We start from the raw sequence: 26426 nt of genomic DNA on the forward strand, positions 1-26426 counted from the left end.
TACATTTTGTGATTAATTATCAAAAGTGGTATTACCGCAGCAGTTCTTGAACTGTGGTCAATGGACCACTAGTGTTCTGTGGAAAACCTGCTGGTCACATGATGCTAACTTTCCTCCCTGCTTCCACTTACTAACTCACATTACAAGAAAGCTAGAGATATACCAATCTCTTTCTGAGTATTCCTCTTCCAAGTTATCAATGCCTGGAATTGCCACAAGGATGTTAGGTGAAGATGAGGAAACTCGAGAGGAGGTGTCATTTTCAGAAATTATTTAGGAACCTCATTGAACGTCCTTGAGATTTAAGCTCCTAAATTCTAAGTGGCTTTTTCAGATGGGATTTAGGCTTCTAAATCACTTAGGTGCTTTTGAAAATTTTACCCAATCTCTGAAGGTTTATAAGACCTCTTAGTAGCACCAGATGTTCATTTACATGTAACAATGTCCTTGGGCCAGGGGATTTTTTTACATTTAATAATTGCTTGGATTTCAAGGAATAAGTGGCCATATTTAACAAACCTGATTCCACTGACTTTTAGTCATACTTGAAATGCTACAAGGTATTATATACTAATCCCTTAAATAAACCAAGCATTATTTCATTTGTTTATTTTCAAAGGCGTTTCACTGATCCATTATAGTTGCACTCTGAGCTGGTAGCACAAAGGGGACCTACTGTTTGTTCTCACGCTACAAGCTCGAATGCCAGCCAGAAATGCAAACTTCATGCTGTCCCTTTGGCTCCTGAGTCAGTCTTCTTCCAGATGAGAGGCTATAAATAAAGAGGCTTATTCTTAAGCCTCATGCACAGTCTTTGGAAGGGAGCACCTGTTTTCAGAAGTGATACCTAAAGGAATGGCAGCACTACAGTTAGTAGGCAGTATCACAGCTATCAAAATACCTCGGCCTCCTCATACTTCCAAAGATTGGAAAACACAATAGAAACTACTAAAAGGTTAACATTTTCCAAACATTTTACTAGGGAGATCTCCTGAGTTGAGGGGGATGCTCTGATATTCATAGACAATGCTGCGTGTAACTGATGGCAAATGCTGAATTGTTGATGGTGAATATTGTATCTGAATTTTTTAGACTTTTCTCCCATGTAATATTCTCTCAAACCAATCAATCTATGTGCAAATACACAAACTTCTTAGACTGACCTTATTCGTGGAAAGGGGGGTGGGGATATTGTTCAGTTTATCATTGTAGTCGGTAAGTAATTTTTTAATGAGAATCAAGCACATTCCTACGAACATTGTATAATTTTATATTCCTTCTGTTTTGTTGGCTTTCATTCTGCTTTAAAGCAGATGGGAGTAAACAAACACTGTCACAAGGCAAATATAACATTTTTCTTTTATTGTCTCCAAAGGTTTTTAGAGTGATAAAGGTGGGTCTCTCATTTAAATGGTCATTTTTTAACCTAAATAGCCCTCAAAATATTGCAGTGTTGTAAAACAATGGATCATGGCAGCTTACAGCATTAATGTAATAGCAGGGCTCCGGGCTGTAGAATGTTTGGGGAGGGAGGATTTAAAGGGAAGTCCTGTCTTTTTGTCTTTTAAAGGGGAGAAGGGAAAAAAAAGAAAGCAATGGCAGCAATCAGAAGTTACCTAACGCTAAGGAAAAGAGAGAGCAGAGGCTTATTTCTGATGGTGGTATTATGCTACACTAAATACTGCATTTGGCACCTGCCTACTATTGTGACTGGTGCTCTACAAGCAAGACAGAAAAAAAAACATAAATATAGGATCAAAATGGGAAATGGTGTATAAATGGGATTGAAGTACACAGCAAGGTGACTGCGTGAGAGAGATGGGAGTGAGTCCCTTATATTGGGACACCATTTTGTTGATTACTTTGTGATAACTCCTTTGGATCCCTATGGAAGTTCAACATATGGCCATGAAGTAGGTGAATACATAGTAGGTTAATAAAAAAAAACAAAACTGGTGTCCCAATATAGGAGCCGCTGTGTTCCATGTTCCACTGTGGAAAAATAGAGTCACTGCAATTATGATCCAAAACACTGCAGTGACACTATTGTGTAGGGAATACCCTTTGTAAAATACAGCAAATACTTGTAATCCCTTGGTAATGCTAATTACTTTCAAATCGGGAATGTCAGTGTTTGAATGCAGATACCAGGAAATATGAAACCTCACGTTCTCTGAGTAGGCATCACATGGAGTGCTCAATGGGCTAAGGCAGTTATTCCAGTTCTTCCCAACGTCTTTCTTTCTGGCTACATTTGCTTTTTACATCTTCAACCATCCTTTTCTCAGAACATTGACACTGGAAACCCAGTACTTGACTGAAATGGGTGATCATGTTAGTTTTGCCAGGAACACAGCACATGAGCTGATACCTATTCCCATATAAAGTAAATATAAGGTAACTTTTCCTCACAAAAAAGCCTTGGTTTTTAAAAGGGTCCCCTGTAATTCTTGGTGATACTTTATACATATTTCCAAGCAAAAAGAAAAACATCACCTTTCCTAGTGGCTTGAGGGTTTCCATTGGCAAAGGCACGAACATGATGTTTAACAATTAAGTCACCGGTTACATAAAATCCTCATTGTTCCAGCTTGTTAGAGCTGTGGTACTGCCAAAACACCAAGGCCCAATAAATACATTGTCTTAATTTGCAATAATTGCTTGGTATACTTGGCTTCTCCCTCTAGGCCCAGACTGTACCTAACCCTTGCATATGTGCACTAGACTGGGGAAGGACAAGGAGCCTTCCCATCCCCCATTGCAGCTCTACATAAGGGCAAGAGTCTGTGCTCTCCCAGTGATGGAAGATGCAGCATGAGCACTGCCTGGAGTGCCACATAGGGCCAGTTGTTTAACCCAAATCTCTTTCCCATGACAGTAAAAACGTTTGTCCTAGGGTAAGAAATATAAATTCGGTCTGGTGGAAACAGTATGAACCCAGGCTCTCAAACAGGATAGTTTATAGCTGTGCTGCAGTAAATAGCTATAGTACTATGCCCACTGCTAATATACAGAACCTCCCACATAATTAGTGTAGTGGCTAATTTGCTAATTAGCCAATAATTTTAATTTTACCCAAACCTCTGATAACAAATAATTTATATTACCGTATTTAATATTTATATTTGTATTTATATTCACGCAAGAAAGAGGTGTACATTTTAACAGTGAGCATAATTAACCATTGGAACAATTTACCGTGGATTGTTCGTCACTTACCATTTTAAAATCAAGATTGGATGTTTTTCTAAAGTATATGCACTAGCCACTAGGAATTACTTTGGGGAAGATCTGTGGCCTGTGTACACAGGAAGTCAGACTAGATGATCACAGTGGTCCGTTCTGGCCTTGGGATCTATGAAAGTAGCATCGCTACCACCACCTGTGGTTTTGGTTCATTTATTTTAATTTATTGTAACGAAATCACAGTTCAGCAGTGATGTATAAGTTTGGTATTCATGTCATATAGTGGTGCAATGTACTTTGAGAGTATATATACAGCTCATTATAGCATTAGTAACAGCAAACATGAAGTAACACCTAATTAAAATGTGCATTTGTTCATAGATGATTCAATAGAAATAAATGCATAGAACTAATGAAAGAAACAAGAAAGAATCATAAATATAAAAATATCTATAAATGTCCTTTGTTTAGAACAAATTTGATCTGTTTATACAGGTATTATGAAGTCACAGACTAGAGAAAGCTGTCATTTAAGGACCTGGTCTTGTGGGGTGCTATGCACCCTCACCTCTGTTAGTCAGTGATCCAACTCTGATCAAACCCTCAGCCCTGATCCAACAAAGCATTAAGCATATGCTTTAGTTTAAGCACATGAGTAATCCCATTAATTTCAATGGGACTTCACACCCTGATAAAAGATGATTGCTACTAAATGTTGTTATTGTTAGTGACATTGTAGACACCACCATGTGATAACAGTCTTCAATATGCGCCACTGGTCATAGAGATAGCAAGAGCAACTGCTTATTTCAGTGACAGTACTTTATATAATGCCTTCCTCTTACCTCAGTTGTCCTTATATAAGATATATGTTTAAGTACATTAGAAGCACACATAGAATGAATTTGTAAATTGCATTTGTATATGTTACTATTGCAAGAAATGCAACAAAATTTCCAAGTACTCCAACTTGATGTTAAAGTGATGAATATAAGGCATGAGCAAACTAATCATGTTCATACTCACTGTTTTTGACACAGGTGGGACACGTCACTTGGAGATTTAATTTTTTCCAAACAGTATCTGCAGATTACCACCACTGTGCCATCCACCTCTGTTTATGGATTTGGTGAACATGAACATCCATCCTTTAAGCACAATATGAATTTTGTTAATTATGGGATGTTTTCCAGAGACCAGCCACCAACGGTAAGTCATTTAATGCAGCATTTGGTGCTGGGATCATACTTTAAAAATGAAATGGCAAAATACAGTAATACCAGATTAAGAGCATTACTACATGACAAGAGGTGTTAATTATGAATTAATGGGAAAGAACATAAAATGGGTTTCATAAAATGTTATGGAAATGCAACAAAATGTAATTAGCTAAACAGTAAAATCACTGGGTATTTTACAATGATTTGGAAACTTGGCATAAGAAACATTCTACGTTCCCAGTAAAAAATATTCCATGTATCAAGGCTCTGATTCAGCATAGTATTTAAGCTCATGCTTAAATTCATCCCTATACATCCAAGCATTTAAGAATGACTTCAAGGGGATTAAAGTTAGGCACATTCTTAAATGCTTGGCTGAGTTGCAGCTTAAATGCTGGCCTGTCATTGATATACTCTCACCAGCAGTGAATTTCTTAGCCTGGTCACTCGGGAGCATTTGACTGAATGCCAGAGTACTATAGTCCATGGCTAAGAGTTTAAATAAGGTAAGATAAAAGTGACAATGTTGAGGCTAAAAATATCTCTTGTTCTATTGATGGAGCTTTACATTAGTTTGGATGCAAATAACCCATTTCAGCTATGAACTAATAAATATACTTGTCTGTGTATGTGTTTCTGGATGATAAAGATTGTGAACAACTGGCAAAACAAGCTATATATAATCCATTTTTGATGTTTCAGACATTTGCCAATCTTTATGGAGTTCATCCTTTTTATATGTGCATAGAGAGTGACTCAAATACTCATGGTATCCTCTTACTGAACTCCAATGCACAAGGTAATACAGTATATTATCCGTACATATGTAGATTAAGTATGGAGAGGCTAAATTGTTTCTGCTATATATAAATAACTCTTTTCACTAATGACTTTTAAACATACAAATATATGACAGGATTCCTAAAATATTACACATATCATAAGTGAGTATCCAGGGACAATTATTATGTTCTCAAAGAGACTTCATTGCAATTACTGTAAAACAAGGTAAAATATACACTTTCAACTAAAATTATATGATTGATTAACTTTTTAAAACTAAATGTAAGGGTAGAGAAAGTTGAAGTCAATAGAAATTTCCTCTGGGACTGACACCAGCAAAACAAGTCAATTTAGGTTAGTACTGTGTTCACTCTGAGAAGAATAGCTTTGCACGTTACCATGGTCACCTCACTGTATTAATTTAATACTGTAATTTTTGAAAAGGGGAATCTTCACTAAAGCTATGAAATCAATTTCTTTGGCAGGCAGTGACTTCCAGTAAAAAATTAGATGCATATATATTCTATAGAGGAGCTTTAGATGCACATTGGTGGTTCCTTCATCTACAAGTGAAATTAAGAAACACAAAACCTTGCAATATATTTTATGTGCATTTGTTACTGTGCAAAATAGAATAAATCTGGAAATATAGCTCGCAGCGCCATGGTAGCTTACTACTGTTATACACATTTCCTTATTTCTCTTTGTCCATACAGTGTGCCATCCCTGCAAGACAGGACCGCCTTGCAAGGGTGCCTGTTTCTGTTTTGTGATGCTGGCAGATAGACGATTTGTACTTGTTCTGTGGTCTGTGTGGGTGGGATATGTGCTTAAAGTAAGTGGCTGGCTAACCTACTTAGCAGCTGTGCACTAAAGGGTTCAAAATGCATAGGACTGGCACTGAGGTAATTTGTACTGTGTGCAACACCTCTGTTTTCTTCTTTCAGATATTACTCTGAGTCCAAATCCATCCTTAACCTTCCGCACCATCGGAGGGATCCTCGACTTCTATGTATTTCTTGGTCCAACTCCTGAAAACGTAGTACAGCAATACACAGAGGTTAGTAGAGAACTAGCTACAGCACACAGCATCGTGTACTGTAAAGAAACCCTTAGTTATCTGTATTGTCAGATAATTTGATTATAAATTTGTCCATCGGTTATGTTTACATCAAACTGGAGCTTATGTGATTAGATCCAATGGGAGCAAACAGGAAGACTTAATCACGTTACTCATATATAGGGCTCACTTGTTCTCACTAAAGTTATTGGCAAAACTTTTATACCTCCGCCTGGGCAATGTTTTTGTAAAAACCCTACAGGCTTTAATAGGGATGTGACTAATAAAAATTGTTCAAAGAATCTATATAATTTAATAGTGAATGTGATAGGCATTTCTATAGGCATTTGAATCAAATTGTAGAATTCTATAGCAGGGATGGAATTTCTATTTAAGTTCTCTAGGACTTTTCCTAGAGGAAAAGGAAGGAAAAGTTGTCTCTATCAATATCTGGGTTCTTATAACAGTATATGATCACCTCCCAAGACGACATAACCAAGATCACAATAGGCCAGTGATTTAATTTTCCTCCCTGTTTAGCCCAAGTCTGCTAGGTCTATGATTCATTTTTATTTTTTATTCCCCCCCCCCTCTCTTCCTGGGGTTACCCTGTACTTTTCTTGCACAGGGCAATAATTGTAACATTTGTCAAAGCACAAAAAGCTTTTAACAGTATTTTATCCTCATCAATGTTGAAGTTCTGATTGCAGCTCCTTTTTTGCCACCTGCAAATTCTCAGATTCATGGGAGAAGTTCCAGTTCCTACAGACATTCATTATGCATTCAGATGAGAAAGCCAGGGAGAGATTCTAATCCTTTTTGATTTTTGTTTCACTCAGTTGTGTGAGTCAGAGAGTTTGTGAACATGGGAAGCAATAAGGAAGAAATTAGTCTGTTCCTTTAACATGATTAAAGCAGGTATTTTTGCTTAATAATATAAATCAGCAATAGTGTTTGACTTCATTTGAATACACGAAGACAGACCCCAGAACTGATCTGGATCCAAATTTCCTGAAGGTTCAAGGTAGTTTACATTCAGGTCCATCTCTAACATGAACTTACAGTTATCATTGCAGCTGAAGAAACAAACTGATGTACAAAGAGGGGTACGAGCAGGGTGAAGCTATGTACAGGATTTCCCCAGGGGTCTTATAAAAAAGTAAATATTGTCTGAGCACCAATAGCATAAGGAGGTATCTCAGAAGGCAGAGAATAGGGGAAATATTCAGGCTTTTCTTTACATGTATCTGTCCCACTGCAGCTTCATACATAGAATAATTTTTATCTGTTCATCTCATACAATAGAGTTACCAAAATGCACATTCTGGTTGCTCCCCTCTAAATGTTGTTGCACTAGGTCTAGTGGTTGCTACAAAATTCTTTACAATTTTGCCTTTGTAAACAAATAACATCACTATGGTATTGACTATATTCCCTGTAAGAAGTAGAATCAACACCATGTTAATGGCTTGCAAAGCCAATTGTAAAGATCAGAATGGTAACCACTGTAATTATCAGGAGAAAAATTACGAATGTCACTACTTAGATCCGTGGTGTTTCTTCTGCCACCTTCTCCCCCCCCCCTATACAGCCAGCTTCTTGTTCAAAGTGCTGGATGGCAGAGAACAAGCATAAAGGGTGGCCCATAATTAGGGCCCTACCAAATTCATGGCCATGAAAAAAGACCACGAAATCTGGTCTTTTGTGTGCTTTTTCCCTGTACTATACAGATTTCATGGGGAGACCAGAGTTTCTCAAATTGGGGGTCCTGACCTAAAAAGCAGTTGTAGGGGGGTCACAAGGTTATTTTAAGGGGATTGTGATATTGCCACTCTTACTTCTGCGCTGCCTTCAGAGCTGAGCGGCAGGAAAGTGGTGGCTGTTGGCTAGTTGCCCAGTTCTGAAGGCAGAGCCACCGCCAACAGCAGCGTAGAAGTAAGGGAGGCAGTGCCACAACCCCCCCCCCACACACACACACACAATAACCTTGTGACATTCCCCCCCCGCCCGCAACTCCTTTTTGGGTCAGGACCCCTACAATTACTGTGAAATTTCAGATTTAAATACTGAAATCATGAAATTTACTATTTTTAAAATCCTATGACTCTGAAATGGACCAAAATGGACTGTGAATTTGGTAGGGCCCTACCCATAATATATGGGAAGCCTACCGCAAATGCATTTTGGGGAAACACTGGATTAATACAATAGTGTTTCTATACCACAGACCTGGATTAAATCAGATACTATGATGATCAGTGTCCTAGAAATACCGTATTTTCCGGCGTATAAGACGACTGGGCGTATAAGACGACCCCCAACTTTTCCAGTTAAAATATAGAGTTTGGGATATACTCGCCGTATAAGACTACCCCTCTTCCAACGCACACCAAAAAAAAATTTAAAAAACATCAGATTTGATTTCAATATGGTAATTTTAATTCAAATGCTTATGACATGCAGGTACTTAGCAGGAAAACTGTCACTTATAAACATAAGGCTGTTTGTCATCAAACATGTAAACATAAAACAGTGCAAGTGGATTAAACTTTTCCTAATTCACTCTAAAGCTGAAAGGAAGGATAAGACAATAAACCCATGGGAGCTGCCATGCTGTTTGTTTTCTAAGCTGTCAACCAAACTGGAACTGATGATGATAGGAGGAAGATAACAAACAAGAGAGAGAGAGCAAGTGCCGGGCAAGTCCCTGGCGAGTTAGCAACGCCCATCATAACTGCAAGCTACGGTATTTTTACAGGTTTTGCTGGCGTGACAGTTTCCCTTTAAAAGCCTTCAAAATCCTCCTGTTCATCATCTGATATCATAAGTACATCAATGACATCTTGTGATACATTTGTAAGGCAGTCATCGTATGGATCGAATTCCGTATCAGATGGTGTGGTCTCAGCTTCGGCTTCCTCTTCATCTTGCCACAAGTAGTCGTCCTCCATACCATCTAATGAATTTGATATGCCACACTTCTTGAAAGACTTGATTACTGTTTCTGCATCAATATCATTCCAGGCTTTTATGACAAACTTGCACAAAACATCCAACTGTGGAGCACGCATGTTTCCTCCTTTTGTGAATGACTTTTCGCCGCTAACCATCCATTCATTCCACTGTTCTCGAATGCGATCTTTAAATGGCTTGTTTAGGCACACATCCAGTGGCTGTACCAACGATGTCAATCATGCAGGAATAACTGCCGCATCTGTGTTTAGTCTTGCAAGCATTTGCTTGGTGCTGGGAGTTAAATGAGCCCTGAACATATCCCACACCAGTAGACTACATTTTTGAATAAGTCCACCTGGTCACCTGCTCCATACATTATCAAGCCATAGCTTTACCCCTTCTTCATCCATCCAGCCTTTTTCATTCACATGTACAAAACAACCAACAGGGAACTTGAATTTCGGCATTGTTTTTCTTTTAAAAATAATCATTGGTCTCAGTTTGGCGCCATCAGCTGTGCATCCTAGTACCACTGTAAAACTGGACTTCTCATGTCCTGTTGTTTTAATTAAAATTGTTTTTTCACCTTTTTGATGGACAGTTTTATTTCCAACCATATCAAAATTCATTGGAGTTTCATCCATATTTCCAATACTACTTAACGCATAGCCATGTTTAGTGCGCTGTTGTATTACGTATCGATGGAAACTATTTACTTTGCTATCAAGATCTGCAGGTAATTTTGGGGCAATTTTCATCTTTTGCCTCAGTACCATATTATGCCTTCCCATGAATCTAGTACACCAGGATACAGTGGCCTTAAATCTATTGCTGTGATCTGGGTTAGATTTGGCCCACTGAAGTGCAAAAAAACGTATTTTATTTCGTGTCACTACATAACCGTTTTGGCGATGCTCATTCACCATGTCTGCTACATGTTTTTCGAGTTCTGGCCAATGTGGAGTGCCTCTTCTTAATGCACACTTACCCCTTGGCATACCCTTTAATGCTTTTTCATTTGCTTTCCAGTCCCGAACCATCTTTTCTGTTACTCCATATTGTCTTGCAGCAGCGCAGTTATTATGTTCCATGGCAAAGTTTACAACTTTAAGTTTGAAACTGGCTTCATATTTCTTTCTTCTTGCTGGTGGAGCCATGATGGGGTTTTGACTGTTGGACATTTGTATACTGTACTGTATGTACTGGTGCTATACTGTATGAACAGGTACAGATACTGGTGCTGTACTGTATGTGGTACCCAGTATACAACAACCAGCCAATCACGGCAAGCGATGTACCTTACCGATGATTGGCTGGTTGTTGTATACAAAGCCTGCTTGGATTGGTCAGCTCTCCCTGCCTGCCCAGCCCTCCCTGTCTCCAAGACTATCAGAGCGGTAGCGCAAACACGCCTCTTTCACCCATCTGGCCCGCCCTTGTATCCTATTACCTCCTTCTCTGCCTCTCAGATCTCGCACATGCGCGCCTGCGCCGCTTCACTGCAGTCCTCAGGAGCGAGATCTGAGAGGCAGAGAAGGAGGTACGGTAATAGGATACAAGGGCGGGCCAGACGGGTGAAAGAGGCGTGTTTTTCTGGGCACAGCGCCGCTCTCTCTCTTTTTTCCATACCCCGGGCGTCCCGGACGCCTGCAGCTTGCTCCGCCCTTCACTTACACCTTCCCGGTGAGGCGCCCCCTCACCTCGTCATTGGGCGGGGATGCGGCCGCGGCCGTTTTTGAGCTCCCCCCACCATATGCGGCGACCGCAGATTCTCCAGTCCGGCTCGGAAGTTTCAGCACCCGCCCTATAAGACGACACCCGGCGTATAAGACGACCCCCGACTTTTGAGAAGATTTTCCTGGGTTAAAAAGTAGTCTTATACGCCAGAAAATACAGTACATTAATGTTCTCCCCATATGACCAAGAGGAACGAAGTTTGTTGGTAATATCTTAGTCCCCATTTATTCATGTTGCAAAATCAACATATTTCAGCTACAGGGACCAACTGCAAGATTTATGTAAAAATAGAAAAAGGATGGGTTGTAGTGGGGAAATATTACTCTTTTCCTACGGTGGGACTGGATAACGCAACTTACACTCCGGTAAGGAGAGAACTCTGTTTATTCTCTGTTTGTCTGGTGGTTGCCATCTTGGCCAACACTCCGATGATTGGACCTCCAGAGGTAAAAGCATAAGCTGCTACAGCTTGAGACAAAGAATCCTGGGTCTCTAGCTGGGCTATAATAGACTCATCTCTTCTGCAGATCAGGCACAGAGGAAGACCTGTAACACATACTGACCAATGGATTACATTAGTGTTCCAGAAAGGGCAAGATCTTTCTGTTTTTGTTTCTGCCAAGGGGAAAGGGATCCTCTAAAATTGCATGAAGGAAAAAGAACTTTGTTTGGTTTGGTTGATTAGCTACCATAACTGTGGGGACCAGTGTTGTATACTGTGCTTTGTTTAAATAATCATAGAATCCTAGGACTGGAAGGGACCTTGAGAAGTCATCTAGTCCAGTCACCTGCACTCATGGAAGGACTAAGTATTATCTAGACCATCCCTGACAGGTGTTTGTCTAACCCGCTCTTAAAAATCTCCAATGATGTAGATTCCACAACCTCCCTAGGCAATTTATTCCAGTGCTTAACCACCCTGACAGTTAGGAATTTTTCCTAATGTCCAACCTAAACCTCCCTTCCTGCAATTTAAGCCCATTGCTTCTTGTCCTATCCTCAGAGGTTAAGGAGAACATTTTTTCTCCCTTCTCCTTGTAACAACCTTTTATGTACTTGAAAACTGTTATCATGTCTCCTCTCAGTCTTCTCTTCTACAGACTAAACAAACCAATTTTTTTCTATCTTCCCTCACAGGTCATGGTTTCTAGACCTTTAAACATTTTTGTTGCTCTTCTCTTGACTTTCTCCAATTTGTCCACATCTTTCCTGAAATGTGGCACCCAGAACTGGACACAATACTCCTGTTGAGGCCTAGTCAGCGTAGAGTAGAGTGGAAGAACTGCTTCTTGTGTCTTGCTTACAACACTCCTGCTATTACATCCCAGAATGATGTTCATTTTTTTTGCAGCAGTGTTGCATTGTTGACTCATATTTAGCTTGTGATCCTCCAGATCCCTTTCCGCAGCACTCCTTCCTAGGCCGTCATTTCCCATTTTGTATGTGTGCAGCTGATTGTTCCTTCCTAAGTGGAGTACTTTGCATTTGTCCTTCTTGAATTTCATCCTATTTACTTCAGACCATTTCTCCAGTTTGTCCAGATCATTTTGAATTATGATCCTATCCTCCAAAGCATTTGCAACCCCTCCCAGTTTGGTATCCAAGTCCACAAGGTCTTATTTACAATATAACTTTTAAAGGATTTTTTTAAACCAGTTAGTGAAATACTTAGCTCTAAACACACCTTATGTGCACATGCAACATTACTAATGCAGCCAGGCGCTGTGGCTGCTAATCATGCATTCCCCTTGTTGAAAGCTTAAGCATTCAGAAATTACAATGATGGGGCCATGTAAAAATTGTGGGAGACAGATAGAAGCCTGTCCTAGCACATGGTTTCCTTACTGTAATCAGTTTTCAATATTATTATTTTTCTGGACAGACAGGAATTCCTAACTAAGCTATGTAGCTTGTTTGGCTGGTCTTCCTTCCAACTAGCTGCATGTATAGTAGGACATCTCAGAGTGCTAGTATCCAAGTGTTGCTGACACCACTCTCTGTGTATGTGTCCTCGGGATGCTCTATCCACTGCTGCCCAGATTTTCCTGCAATGCACTAAACATGGTGCACCCACAATTGTGAGGCAGAAAAGCTGCAGTGTGTCCCCTCAAACAAGGTGTTCAATTCTTCTTTCAATTACAATGCCACTGCATTGCAAATCATCGCAAAAAGGAGGCTGCAAAGCTGGTGAATTCCCCTGTGCAGCAGGAACCCCGGGGTGGGACAGAGCTGGTCTAGTGGCTGTTGGCCACCCACCCACATTTCCTGGCATAGGGCGTGTGGCCTGTGAAATGGGGATGTAGCTGGAGCTCGCTGGCATTCCATCTGTTCCTGGGTGCTGGAATAGTCCATTGGGCCATGGGCAGCCAGGCGTAAGTTAGAGCAGCTTGTAGTGATCTATTGTACTCGAGTATAATAGCATGGTTTAGAATTTAATCCTAGTCATGCAACATAGCCACACAACATAGTACTCTAACCATATTCTAAAACAGTAAAGTGTTGGGAGCAGGAATGAACTGTAAGGTAGAAGAACAAAATAATTGGTAAGACACCTGTCTGAACCATTTCTGTATTATGCTTCTCTGGGCTTTGATTATTTTACAAGTTTCACTAAGATACAAAAACTGCATTTGAAAATGATGGGTTGAGAAAACAAACCAGGGACAGCATAGAGGGAAATGTTTGGGGACCTTTGCGTCTGTCAGGATTCAGAGATATTAACTAAGCTTTGAAAGGTTCACGCCTTCATTCACAGATGGAATCACATGCTGTTTTTAGAGCAGTTAGACTAAATTTTGCTAATGAAAACCCATGTAATTGGATTGGAGACTGCGGACACTATAAAACCATATTTGCCAGTCTCTAATGAGGGGAGAATCACTGCTTGCTGCTGGTTTGCTTCTCTCCTCATTAAACACATTCCCAACTGGGCAGCGAACTCATATAAATAAATAGCCTGTTTGGGAATGTGAGGAGCAATTGCTATTCAGTGGTCTGAGAACTGTTTCAAAAGAAGTGGCAGGTCACTTAGTTCTCCTGGTTATTAAAGGCCAGGAGGTTTATTAATTGTGCTCCTGCACAGACAATTACTGACTCAGCAGTGCCATGGAAGAGACTCCATAAAGAAACACCAAAGGAGCACATACACCTTGCAAAGTGCTGGGTGGTAGAGTGTGTAATTGCAATATTAGTGCATTCAAAACACAGGGGTACATCCAAACTCCTCAGGGTTAAAGCCAAAGATATCAGGAACCCAACACAAGGGCTATACTGGCAGTTTTTTAGGAAAATGAAGGTTACTTACTTGTAACCAAGGATCTTTGAGATGGACCCAGCACATTCCCCCTCTTGGAATAGGGGCTGACCAGTGCAGCTGAATGGTGGTCCCTGGGGTAAGCAGTGCCTCTGGCGTTAGCACTCGCATGCTCCCTTCTGCCTCTGCCCTCAGCATTTCAGCATGTTCTGAGGGCACGGCTGTAAAAGGGGGCATGGCTGTAAAAGGGGGCACAGCAGCTGATCCTGCCTCTGTTTCTTCCACGGAAGGAGGGTGGGGGGTGCAAATGTGCAGAGTCCATCTTGAAGAATCTAGTTTACAAGTAAGTAACCTTCATTTCTTCTTCAAGTGTCCTCTGCATATTCCCACTCTTGGCAATAGTTTGGCAAACAGTATATAGTAAAATGGCTGGTGGGACAAGATGTCCTAATTAAATAGATTGGAGAACTGTCCTGCCAAACTGTGCATCAGACCTAGCAGCTATGTCTAATGCATAATGTTTAGTAAAAGGATGTATTGAGCTCCTTTTGGCTGCTTTACAAATTTCTATTAATGGGAGGTGTTTGAAGTATGCTGCTGAAGTAACAACTGCCCTGGTAGAATGGGTTTTAATAGCAGAAGAAAGCGATTGTGATACTTTCTTATACTCTCTTCTATGGCCCATCTAGTTTAAGCAGAAAAAGCTTTTCCTTTATAATTATCTGAATAGGAAACAGTTTATGAGCAATCCTGAATATTTCTGTTCTATCCAAATAATTAGTTAAAACTCTTTTAACATCCAAACAATGTAACTTTGATTCACTCTTATGAGGTTTTCAAAAGAATACTGGAAGGTTAATACGTCAGCTAATACATTGATGAACATGAAAATCAGAAATTACTTTAAGTAAAAATTTAGGGTGCAGTCAGAGCACTACTTTGTTCACCCTTGCTCTTGAACAAAAGTAGTATTTAATATTGAGGCTAATGGCAAAGAGGTCTATGCTTGGAAATTCCCAAGGATTGAAGATGTCCTGAATCACTGATTGCTTCAGAGACCATTTATGACTCTGCAAAGAGTCCCTGCTCAGTTGATCCACTAGTTGGTTCTGAGATCCTGCTATATGCAATGCAGTTAAATAAATTTCCTGACATACACCAGTCCCACAGTTTTATTGCTTCTCGGCAAAGTTGTGATGATCTGTTTATTTACATACTACATTGCTGTCATTGTCCTTGGCAACTTGAACCACAGAGCCCTGAATTTGGGGAAGGAAAGATTTGAGTGTTAAATGGACATTGATGTGAAGTTATAATTGTTGCAGATTCCACAGTCTCCTTGCCATTAATGTGCTGAGATGTGCACCCCAACTGGTCTTGGAAGCATCTGTTCTAGCTGTTACTGAAAGAGGCAAGGGATTGAACATCACTCTTTTCAGTAGATTCATGGGCTTCAGTCTCCACAGAAGAGCATTTGAGACCTTCGCTGGGACTGTAAGCATCATGTGCATACTGCACATTATTGGCTTGAAATTTCTTGAAACCCAGTGTTGAAGAAGACTCATTCTGAGCCTTGCGTAAGGTGTAACATAGATTGTTGATGCCATAAGATCCAGAAAGGGGAGGAAGAATAGTACTGACTGTATTGGTTGCTGAAATAAGCATTGTGTGGTGGATTTCAGTTCTTGGAATTTGTCCTCTATGAGGTAAGCTCTCACTACTCTGGAGTCGAGAACTGCTCCTGTGAAAGAGATTGTTTGTTTGTTTTTGTTGGGTACATTAAGGATTTTTTCTTGTTTATCAGAAAACCTAGTTTTTGGAACAGAGACTGTGTGAAAAGAATGACTAGGTTCAACTCATCTTTGGCGTGAACTTTCAGAAGCCAGTTGCTGGCATATGGAAAAATGAAAATTTCTTGTCTTCTGAGGAAGGCTGCTATTACAGAAAGGCATTTTATAAAAAGCTCTGGGTTCAACAGAAAGGCCAAGGGGGAGAACTTTGTATTGGAAATGGTTCTGACTGAGGGCAAAAGAAAGGTATTTCCTGTGAGAAGATTGAATAGAAATATGGAAGTAATCATCCTTGAGATCAAGAGCAGCAAACCAATCCTGAGTAGAAAGAAAGGGGAAAATTGAACCCAAGAGTCAATATCCTGAAGCAGAACTTCCTGGTGTGTTTGTTTCATTAGATCTAGATTCATATCTAGAATTTGTTGAAAATATCCAAATATCCGTGTGTGTGTGTGTGTGTGGAAAGAGGAAAGAACTAGAATAAAAACCTTGATTCCTGAGTTTTTGCAGATCCTCCTCTATTGCTCCCTCTAGTAGAAGAGAATGGATTTCTGATCTGAGAAACATCTCATTAGAGGGGTCCCTAAAAAGGGAGAGGAAGGTGGTATGGAGGGATGGTCTCGAATTGGATGGTGTAGCCCTCTTTAATAACGTCCCAAACCCATCTGTCTGTAGTGATGTTTTACCATTTGATGTAAAAATGGGAAAGAAGGTCTCTAAAGCTAGAGAAGAACTGTGTAAGATTGGTTTGCAGCTCTCAGTTGTAATGTCAAACCTGAGGTCTAAAAGAAGTTAAAGAAGTAGTGGTAGTAGAAGAGTTCTTTGATCTCATCTTGGATTTAGAGGATCTTTTTCTTAAGTGAGACTGAGAAGGAGGAGGATGCTGTTGTAGCTACTAGTCTTGTCTTTAAGAGTAGTAAGAAGATGATGAACAGGGTATATAACATTGTCTCAGGTATCTAAACAAGATGCAGGAATCCTCCTGAAAGACGGCAAGAGTCCTAGAGATCCTTGATATAGAGATCCATTTTTCTAACGCTTCATCTGTTTTAGAACTGCACAGATTGTCTCCCCCAAATGGGAGATCCTTGATCTTCGACTTAGTAACAAAGGAGAGAGAAGAAGATCATAATCAAATTAGCCTATGAAGAATTATGGAAGAGGCTATGATCTTGAAGAAGCATCTGAAATGTCAAAGGACGCTCTAGGACATTTTTGGCCACATTTTGACCCTCCTTGATAATAGCGATTGCTAACTTTTGATATTCCTCCAGAAGATTCTTTGTAAAAAATAAAATGTTGTCCCATAGGTGAAATTGATATTGGCCAGGATAGCTTGATGGTTAGCAATCCTCAAAATCAAGGAAGACTAAGAAAACAGTTTCCTTCCCAAAGATTCTAATCTTTTCCCTTCTCTATCATTAGGAGTGGCGTGTAAGTACCCAGTGTTTTACTTCTGTGCTGTTGCTGCCACCACTAGGGAGTTAGGAGCAGGAAGCATAAAAGCATGAAAAACCCTCATAGGGGATTTGATATAGCTTTTCTACTTTCTTGGAAATAGGTTGGCAAGATGAGAGATTTTTTCATATTGATTTTGCTGGTTGCCAGCAACCTTCCAAGATTGGTAAAGAAACCTTGTTGGTAGGTGTACTACCAAATAGATCAAAGACTGTGTGAAGAGCTTCATCTGTGACAAATGTGAAGTTTATGCAGTAACCATTCAGCTAATGCCATTGAATAGTGTTTTCCAAGAGAGACTAAGCTGATGCAACACCCAAATTTCATCAGGAGAGGAATCACCTGGTAATTATTGTTCAAGTTGCTGACTATCCATTTGAGAAGGGGAATCTCATTCCTCCTCTTCTTCATAAAGAGTATTTTTGGATCTTCAGGTTTAGGCTCTGAACATCCCAGCTCCACAGGAGTAGTTCTGTCTCAGCATGGATCCAAAGACTTAAATATGAAGGGAGGTTGATAGAGCCATGATATTCAAGGTGGCATATGCCAATCCTGCCAACTCTTCAATTCTAACATGGTGTCATAGTATTGAGGAAGGGGACCTGCTGATAATCCAGATGAGAAATGCAGTTTTTGGACAATATAGGAAAGGGTTGTGGATCCACAAATACCACCAGATCCAGATCTTCCTCTGAATGGTGTTCTGATCCTGGATCTAACAAAGAGCTGATAGAAGAAACAACTGAAGTTGGAAGTTGCAGTAGATATATGGGAGATATTGTCGACCTCTGCAACCCAATAAGAATCTTTTCTGAAAGAGTTAGTATTTCTGCAGGTTCATTCACTACAGTGCCTCTTCATGCACTCTGCCTCTTGTCTGGAGGAAAGGAGTGCATGATCTAAGCGTGGAACTGGAAAAATCTATGGGCCCATGCAGATCAGAGTGTACCTGTGCTGTAATGACTATAGATGGAGCTGAGAAAGATGAGGTGTTTGGATCTGATGGTTTTCTCAGAACCATAATGTTGAAACAATCCGATGATACAGAGAGGCCTTAAGGTACAGATCTCTGGAAAGTTTCAGATCCATAAATTCCCAATCTGAAGATGAATCTATTGACTGAGGAGTTTTCTCCTGTAGTGAAAGATGCTTTGTCTTGGCCTTCTTTTTTCCTCTGAACCAAGGGTCCCGGATCCACAGAGGCCCCAGTCACAGATTACCCATTGTCCATAACTCTTTTGGTGAAGGGCTGACCTCTTCTCAGTACGGGGTCCAGAAGTTTAGCTACTGATCACTCAGTCATCTTAGAACTGGAGCTTGGTGGAGAGTCTGACTAAGTCAATAACAATGCCTTCTGGAACTTGAAGCACCTGGTGCCAATTCAGGACCCTTGATCATTTTGTCAGAGACATTGGAAACCTGCAATCCAGGAGAGTTAGCCATTAAAACTTCTTGAAGTAAAAGGGCTTGAAGCCTATTTTGTCTGTCTTTCCCTGCATGTGGAGAACAAGTGTCACAGATGGTACAGCATGAGGGAGAATGGCCTTTGCCTAAATATTTCAAGCACAGGGTGTGAGTGTCAGATGCAGGACATGACATGCACCTCTTGAATCCGTGCTGCTTGTTCTTCAGATCAGCTATTATTTCTGGCACTGATACTAACAATAACAGTAAAACTAACTGTTAGACTAATACAATCGCTAACTACTAAGCACAACAAGGCACTTATCTAAAATGCTTTGGATCCACGGAATCCAGAGAAGTTCTCATCTGCCAGATCAGCAGTTGGAAGGACTGAGGGTGCAATGGCTGCACCCCCTTTTACGGCCACACCCTCAGAATGTGCTGGAATGCTGAGGGGAGGACGAGGCAGGGGCATGCGAGTGCTAACGCTCTAACAGGCGCTGCTTACAGGAGGTTCCACCATACAACTGCACTATTCAGCTCATATCCCAAGAGGTGGAATATGCAGAGGACACTCAAAGAAGAATCTCCTACTAATGCACTTCCAATAGTGCTAGCAATGCTGGGGGCGAGAGTAGGCTGGCTGGAAATGTTTTATCATCCTAACCCATCTCAGAACAGGAGGCACACCAAGGGTCATGCAAAAGGCAGGAGATGGGCATATTTGTGATCTCCTATTGATATCATTGGAGTGCCTCCACATTTACACCCTATGACTGAGATCAGAATGAGCCCCAGATCTTTTAAAAGTCTTTTGCTGGTGTTTGAAACCAGCACTTTCGCAGCTCAGCAGGTGGCCAGCAGCTGAAAATAATAAGAGAGAGAATTCTTGCTCTCAGCTAATGACTTCTGGCAGCTTAAATTCCAGCCCTATTTCTGTGGAAATTGAGGTTGGCTCTGAGAAAGCCAGGTAAGGGATAGCCAGTATTTCCTTAATAGATATGTCAGAGGCCAGAAAAAATCCATGCTGTTCTGTATTCTTTGACTTTGTGTTAGGCTCTGTGAGGAATCTTAAAGAATGCACAGAGGTAATTTCATAGTGAAACTAACTTTTTAAACAAACATTGTGAAATTCCCTGATATCTAATGCTACTGTTACCATGTTATTAGTCTCTAGGATACTGATTTAGCTTTTATAGTCAAGAAATGTGGGGAGAGGGCACAGGACGGAGAGGAAAATGTATTTCTTCTCCGTCCTGTGCCCTCTCCCTTGGGCTTGTTTTGGCTTTTGTTTCATATTAGAGGTATTCACTCTTGTGGTCACGCCCTCTTTCCAGGGAAGAAGAGGAAGTAGAATAAAATGGACAAGAAGAGATGTAATGTCCATAAAGTCCATAAAGGAGTGTACTAAAATTTGTCTTCTTCGCCTTGTGGTGCAGTTCTTATAACCACAGGCTTTAGTAACCAGGACAACTGTCTTGTAGACACTTTATTATGCTTTTGGGGCCAAATCATGTCCTCTGATATGCTGGTGCCCAAGCAGGGAAGGGAAGACAGGTGCAGGAGCCTCCTCCTATGCACAAGCAGTGAGGCAAAATGACTTGGTGGTGCACAAGATGGCACTAGGAGATACCAGTCACATGCCTGATGGGCATACAAGAAAGGTGGTATGTCCAGTCCCCCCGCTGGCTAGTGTACGTGCTGCCCTCAGGAGCAAATACTAGCTGGGAGCAGTTAATGAGAACATGCTGAGAGCAGATGTAACATGCTCCTGTCTGAGTGTTGTGCTGGCTCACTGTTCCAATGCATTTCCTCCAATGGCAGTTTCAGATCTGCCTTCCCATCACCAACCTTCCCACCAGGATTCTTTATTCTATCAAGTCAGGACTCACTGTGAGATTTTCAAAGGCACAAAGGGCAGCGAGATGCTGGTTTCCCATCTTCCCCTTAAGCTAAATAGGCTTTGTAATGGAGTTCTTTGGGGACAAGCTTCTCCCCCATCTGCCTATCTCTGTGATTCCAATCACCTTGGTGTGTAAGCGCTGTAAGGCCACAAGGCACCGGCAGAGACACTCCATGGCTGCAACTGGAACACTGAGACTACTATAGCCCCTCTGCTTCACCTTCATGACTATTAGCCACACACACTGTGTCTCCTGCACCTCATCCCCAAATCGCCCTGAATGGGGGCACGGAGAGTGCTCCTATGGAACATGGTCCCCAATGTGCCAGAGGTACTGAATCCCCTTGTGCAGCCATTATGGATAGAACCTCTGTGCAGCCAAGCCAAGCCACAGCTGTTCCACTGTCTTTGAGGCCGTCCATGACCTTGCCACCGGATTAGGTCATTGAAAGGTTATTTAATGCATAGCTATGCTGGCCTATAAGAAAGGGGATTTGTCTCAGTGGATTGTTTGCTTTGCCTTTCTTTTTGCCTAGACTAGAATTAAATATTAATTTTGCTTTTTGGCTGTAACTTGTTTTTATCTCTTATTCACAAAATATTTATAATCAGCAGCACTGATGAGGAAGATGCAGCCAAGTGGTGGAGCTTTGGTAAGGACAGGGCCCCTAATGAAAGCAGTGAGCCACTTGGAGTTTGATCATAATGTGTGTAGGTAGAGGGTTAAAATGGTGCAGTTCCAAAATGTCAGTTGTATCTGAATCTAATCCATTTTACATGGACTTTGAGGGCAGTGAAGAGAATGGAAAGGGAGTGCCTGATTGAAAAGCAAATCCTTCTCCCATCCCTAATGAGCTGTTTCTTTTCCTGCACACTATTTTGCAAGGAATTTAGTTAGTTAGTTGGTTTACAGGAAATAGCATGCCAGTGGCACAATAACAGCTGAGTTACAGTAATTACTGAAGGTATTACACACATGTGTCACAGCTTGTATAACAATAAAAATTCTCCACTCTATTACTTCCTCTTCCGTCTCATTGTTAAATTCGACTGAGAGAACTGGTGTTTAAGGTAAGTCATAGGATGGTTCCATCATGGTTACATATGCTTTAAAATAACCACTCTGTACTTCTCTGCAAAATCCCACTATAGAATAGGTTCAGCTCTTAGTTCACTGAACAGTTATATAACGCACATCATTCCTATCAGGACAAACAGCTAATTTTCAACCAGACTATATAGCAAAAGAAAGCAATAAACTAAAGTCTCAAACTGATCAGATGAACCAATTAGTGATTATACAACCAGACACAATATTCATGTTATTACTGCCTGATACTTTTAGCCTAATTAGTTGTAAATTTATGTTGCATGACAACATAACATGAACCCCATAGCAAAACATAGAAGAAAATTATTATTTAGCAAATGAAACACAATATCGAAATCAAACGGCCATCAGGTGAGTGAGGACCTCACATTTGTTGTAATTATCTGAGGTCTAGCAACCAGTGGCTAGATGACAAGCGTTAGAAGAGCACATTTAGGTAGCTCCCACTTTTGCTTCAGCAGAATAAATTGCTGGTCAATATCTCAGTTTAAGTCGACAGCTAATGTATGTGAAACTCGATTATACATATTACTTGTCACAGATGTATCATTGACGGTGCCCTCAGTTGAACTTACAGGTCCTTCAGCAAGGAGATGGCCGCTGAAAAGTATTCAGGTGATAAGCGTTCTTTGTTCTGTAGTGGATGATTTTCTGGTTTTATCACATGACATTTTTGAAGTCCATGATGTCTAAAGCCATTAGGGTCTTTAGAGTCTTCTGGGTACTTGGAATCTGCTTAAGTCCCTGGGATATGCAGCATATCTTGTCTTTTTATAAGTCAGCTCTGGTACTCTTTAAATTCACTGCATGGACTTTGAACTCAGTGTTCTCAACTGACTAGCTCAGAGTGTGCAGCATTCACTTCGTCACCTTGCCCAAAGAGGGGGTGTCTGATGAGCTGGATTCAGTTTTTGACAGATTTGTGGACTGTGGAAGCTGGTGAAACTTCCATGTAATTTAGCCGCTCTGTGACTAACCAAGGCCATTAACTGCTGTTTCTAAATCAAGAACATTTATCCCACTCAGATTTTTATAGTTACCTCCTACAGATCTTTACTAAAAAAGAAATTCAGGCAAATATCAGGTATCAAGAGTAATTTTATATGGCTAATTAGAGTTTGAGAGTTCCAGAGCAATCTTCTGTGGTACATCTATGTAATTACAACAGTGCAACAGCCCTTTAGGGGGTAGCCCTCTGAGGATGCTAAAAATGAGAGAAGTTAGAGGATGAGCTCAGAAAACAACACTAAACTCTACAATTTAAAAGAACTGCACAAGGCCTGAGCCACACAACTGCCACTAAAATTGAAGGGAGTTACCCAACTAACGTTCATTCTCAGGGAGGAGACTGTTGTTTTCCTTAAAAGTGTAGCAGTGAGAAACCAAATGAGAGACCGTGAGCACCACAGAAAACTGTTGGGGTGGGGAGTGATTATTAGACAGAAAGCACGCAGAGAATTCAATGCCTGATTTGTGCATGTGCATCTGGCAGGGCACCCAGTAACTCCCATTATAATCCTTATGTAACAGCATGCTTAGCTCTTTTGAGTTCATCCATTTTCTCTCTCTGCATCAGTTTCCTGAGTTGTAAAAGGGGACACTGTTTGTTTATAAATGTTTATAAAGTAATTTGATTCTCATGTTGAGATACTATGTGTATAAAATTTGCTCAGGGACATAGAATGAGTCAGTGGTGTAAACAGGAATGGAACCCAGGAGTCCTGATTTCAGGCCACAAGTCCTAACCAGTAGACATACATACTCCCAAGGAACCTCTTTGTTTCAACAGAGGCTATTTTCTGTATTCACCCAAATCTGAGGTACATCTAGCAGTAGTGAAATCGCTACATTACGCCAGTTTTTGTCAGACTTGGAAAACTCACAGTGATATTACTGTAACATCCCTAGGGATCATTGTTCCTACCTGCTCTTAACTATTATGGACTGTGTTTCAGAGGAACTGTAATAGGGACAATGAGAACTCACTTTTCCACTTTCCCAGTCTTGGCAGCCTTCCATTCGATTTCCCCTCTAACTACCCTGTCTCTTTACAGCTTCTAAATTTCTGATATTTTCTTTCCTTTATTTCCCTCCTCATGCATCATTTCCCCTTTCTGTTTCTAGGACAGTCACTGTATGCAGTTTTCTAAAACGTTTAGTTTTTATGTAAAGCAATTTATGATCCTCTGAATGCAAGATACAGTTTAATCAAGTATAGTGTATCCTACATATATCTCAAAACTATCACAAAATCCAGGGCTGCAAAATTACATCTCTGCTTCTGCTCCATCTGTACTAGATGTCATATGTCAGTTGCTTTATCAGGGAGATCCATTAGAGAGAGAGTCCACAGCATAATTAGAAGAAATTTGTTTTTCTAGTTGCCCTATTTTTATCCCTCCTTTTAGAATGTTCTGTTAATTTGAATAAAGCTCACCTCATGTTCCAGCCTAGTCAACCTGGAGAACTAATTGTTTTAAAAGTGAATCTTGCTTGCAAGGTGGGTTTTTTTCAAAATCACTCAGCTCTAATCCCAAATTCCCCAAGGGATGCTGTGGAAACATACAGCCTTGTCTTAGAATAAACCTGACGTTTACAGGCTAAAGAGAATAGTTACCTAACTGAGAACAGCTGAAACTAAACAAATAAGCAAGGGCAGGTAGGAGTCACACAGCCTAGCAAGGGCTGGGGCCAAAGAGACCATGCAATTTGCTTTGGGCCAGAATCTGGCCATTCTGAAATGAGTGCCCAAGGGAAGAAGGAGTGTAAGGAATTGTCCCTCCCACCTTGCATGCCTGTTCAGTGGGTAGTCAGAATCCTGATTCTCAGTGCTAGAGGTGGCCCTTTTGCCTGGCTGGCCACATGCTGCACAATTAAAAGCCATAGCAGTTACCTGTCCTCTGTGTGCTCCCCCAGTGAGCTCACAGGCATTCTCTCAGCCTTGGTTTTCTGCAGGAAGAGAGTACCTCAGGAACTGTCCATCTAAAACAACCCCTCTATTCAGCTGTGGCTTATACATACTGCTTCATTCTGGCTCTTTGTATTTAATTGACTCACTAGACTATGGTATCTATATTAGGGCAACTTCAGTTTCAAACATTGCTTTCTCGTGTCATTCTCCCCGTTGAGAAGATCACTTATGAAGAAATGTTTAATCTTTATGCATAGCAAAGATGAGATAACATATTAACAGTGGTGAGGTTCCACTACATAAGGAATATATGCAGTCTCTCAATGTATTCCATGTTGGTATTTTCTGTCACCAATGCTCAAGTGTTGTTCCTTCTCACTTCTCCTGTTGTGCATAATTAGAGAACCATGAAGATCTGAGGGGCACTGGCTACATCAATACTAGAGTATCAAAGGCTTGGTTAACTGATAGTCATAAGGACCCAGTACATTTTCTATTTTTGTAGAGCAAAATTACCTTTCCAGCAAGGATGGTTTGGAATTTGACTGGGATAGCGAAAGTGTATGGAGGTTAATCTCATGGAGCCAAATCCTGTAAAAGTGAAGTAAAGATTTTAGGATTTGGCCTACAGAAAAGAACAGTGTGCATGTCCCAAACTTTTGGCTTCTTTCTGGAACCCAAACACCATCATTGCTATGCATTAGTTTTAAAAAGCAAGAGCAACCTATATACAGACACAGAAATTGACACTTCATCCCATGTTGCTTGAGAATTTTTGTATCCAATTTCCTCATCATTTTTTAAACTGGATTATAATTTATTCTATTATATAGGGGGGGAAAATCAAATAACTGAAAAGTCATTCTTAATTTGTTACCTTTTGTTTCAAGTGATGATTTTTAGGAACTGAATGATAACTGATCTTTGAGATTTGCAGATGCCTGGCAATTCAACATTGTGACTCAACCCTGTAAATAGTCAATTGTCGGTAACTGAATTTCAAAGGAGAGTCTGACCCAGGTGGTGTGTACAAATGATTGAAATTTCAGAGAGCTCAGAATAAATGCCAACCTTTTGATGAGCTAGTTTAGCAGGATGTGGTAGGAGAAACAATCTAATTCTGGTTCGCATGGTCACATTGCTATAGTAATTAAAAATTTGCCTTTTACTCAGCAACAGGTTTGATAATTGGCAATGAATGTGCAAAACCCAGGGATTGTATTGAACCACTATGTAATAGTACACGTAGGGCTTTTCTACACTACTGCTTAAATTGATGTAACTTACGTCACTCAGGGGTGTGAAAAAGCCATTCCGTAACGTAAGTTAGATCAACGTAAGTTAGAGTGACGTAAGTTAGATCAACTTAAAGCAATGTCCACATCGCGCTATGTCGGCAGGAGTCACTCTCCTGCTGACGTAGCTTTCACCTCTTGCTGAGGAGGAGTAATTATGCTGGTGGGCGAGCGCTCTCCTGTCGGCATCTTCGCCAGACACACTACATCGGCACAGCTGCACCGATGTAACATGGTAATGAAGACAAGTCGTTAAGCTATTAGTCTTCTAATTATTCTCTCTCAAAGGTCCCATTCAGGACGGGGGTTCATTATGCTGGGTGGTGTTCAAACATATAGGTAAAGACAGTCCCTGATAAG

At 40.6% G+C, this 26426-nt stretch overlaps 1 protein-coding gene across 2 annotated transcripts in view; it reads left to right on the plus strand.

The window, feature by feature from the left end:
• Positions 1 to 26426, plus strand: part of LOC101943539 (sucrase-isomaltase, intestinal-like) — a 111985-nt gene that overhangs the window by 20485 nt on the left and 65074 nt on the right. For both annotated transcript variants that reach the window (XM_065554341.1, XM_065554350.1), the window contains exons 5-7: positions 4227 to 4395; positions 5109 to 5205; positions 6137 to 6249. In XM_065554341.1, coding sequence (XP_065410413.1) covers positions 4227 to 4395; positions 5109 to 5205; positions 6137 to 6249 — 379 coding nt within the window. The remainder of the gene's footprint in view (positions 1 to 4226; positions 4396 to 5108; positions 5206 to 6136; positions 6250 to 26426) is intronic.

Source organism: Chrysemys picta, chromosome 1 (genome assembly GCF_011386835.1).
Source record: "Chrysemys picta bellii isolate R12L10 chromosome 1, ASM1138683v2, whole genome shotgun sequence".
NCBI classification, from domain to species: Eukaryota; Metazoa; Chordata; order Testudines; family Emydidae; genus Chrysemys; species Chrysemys picta.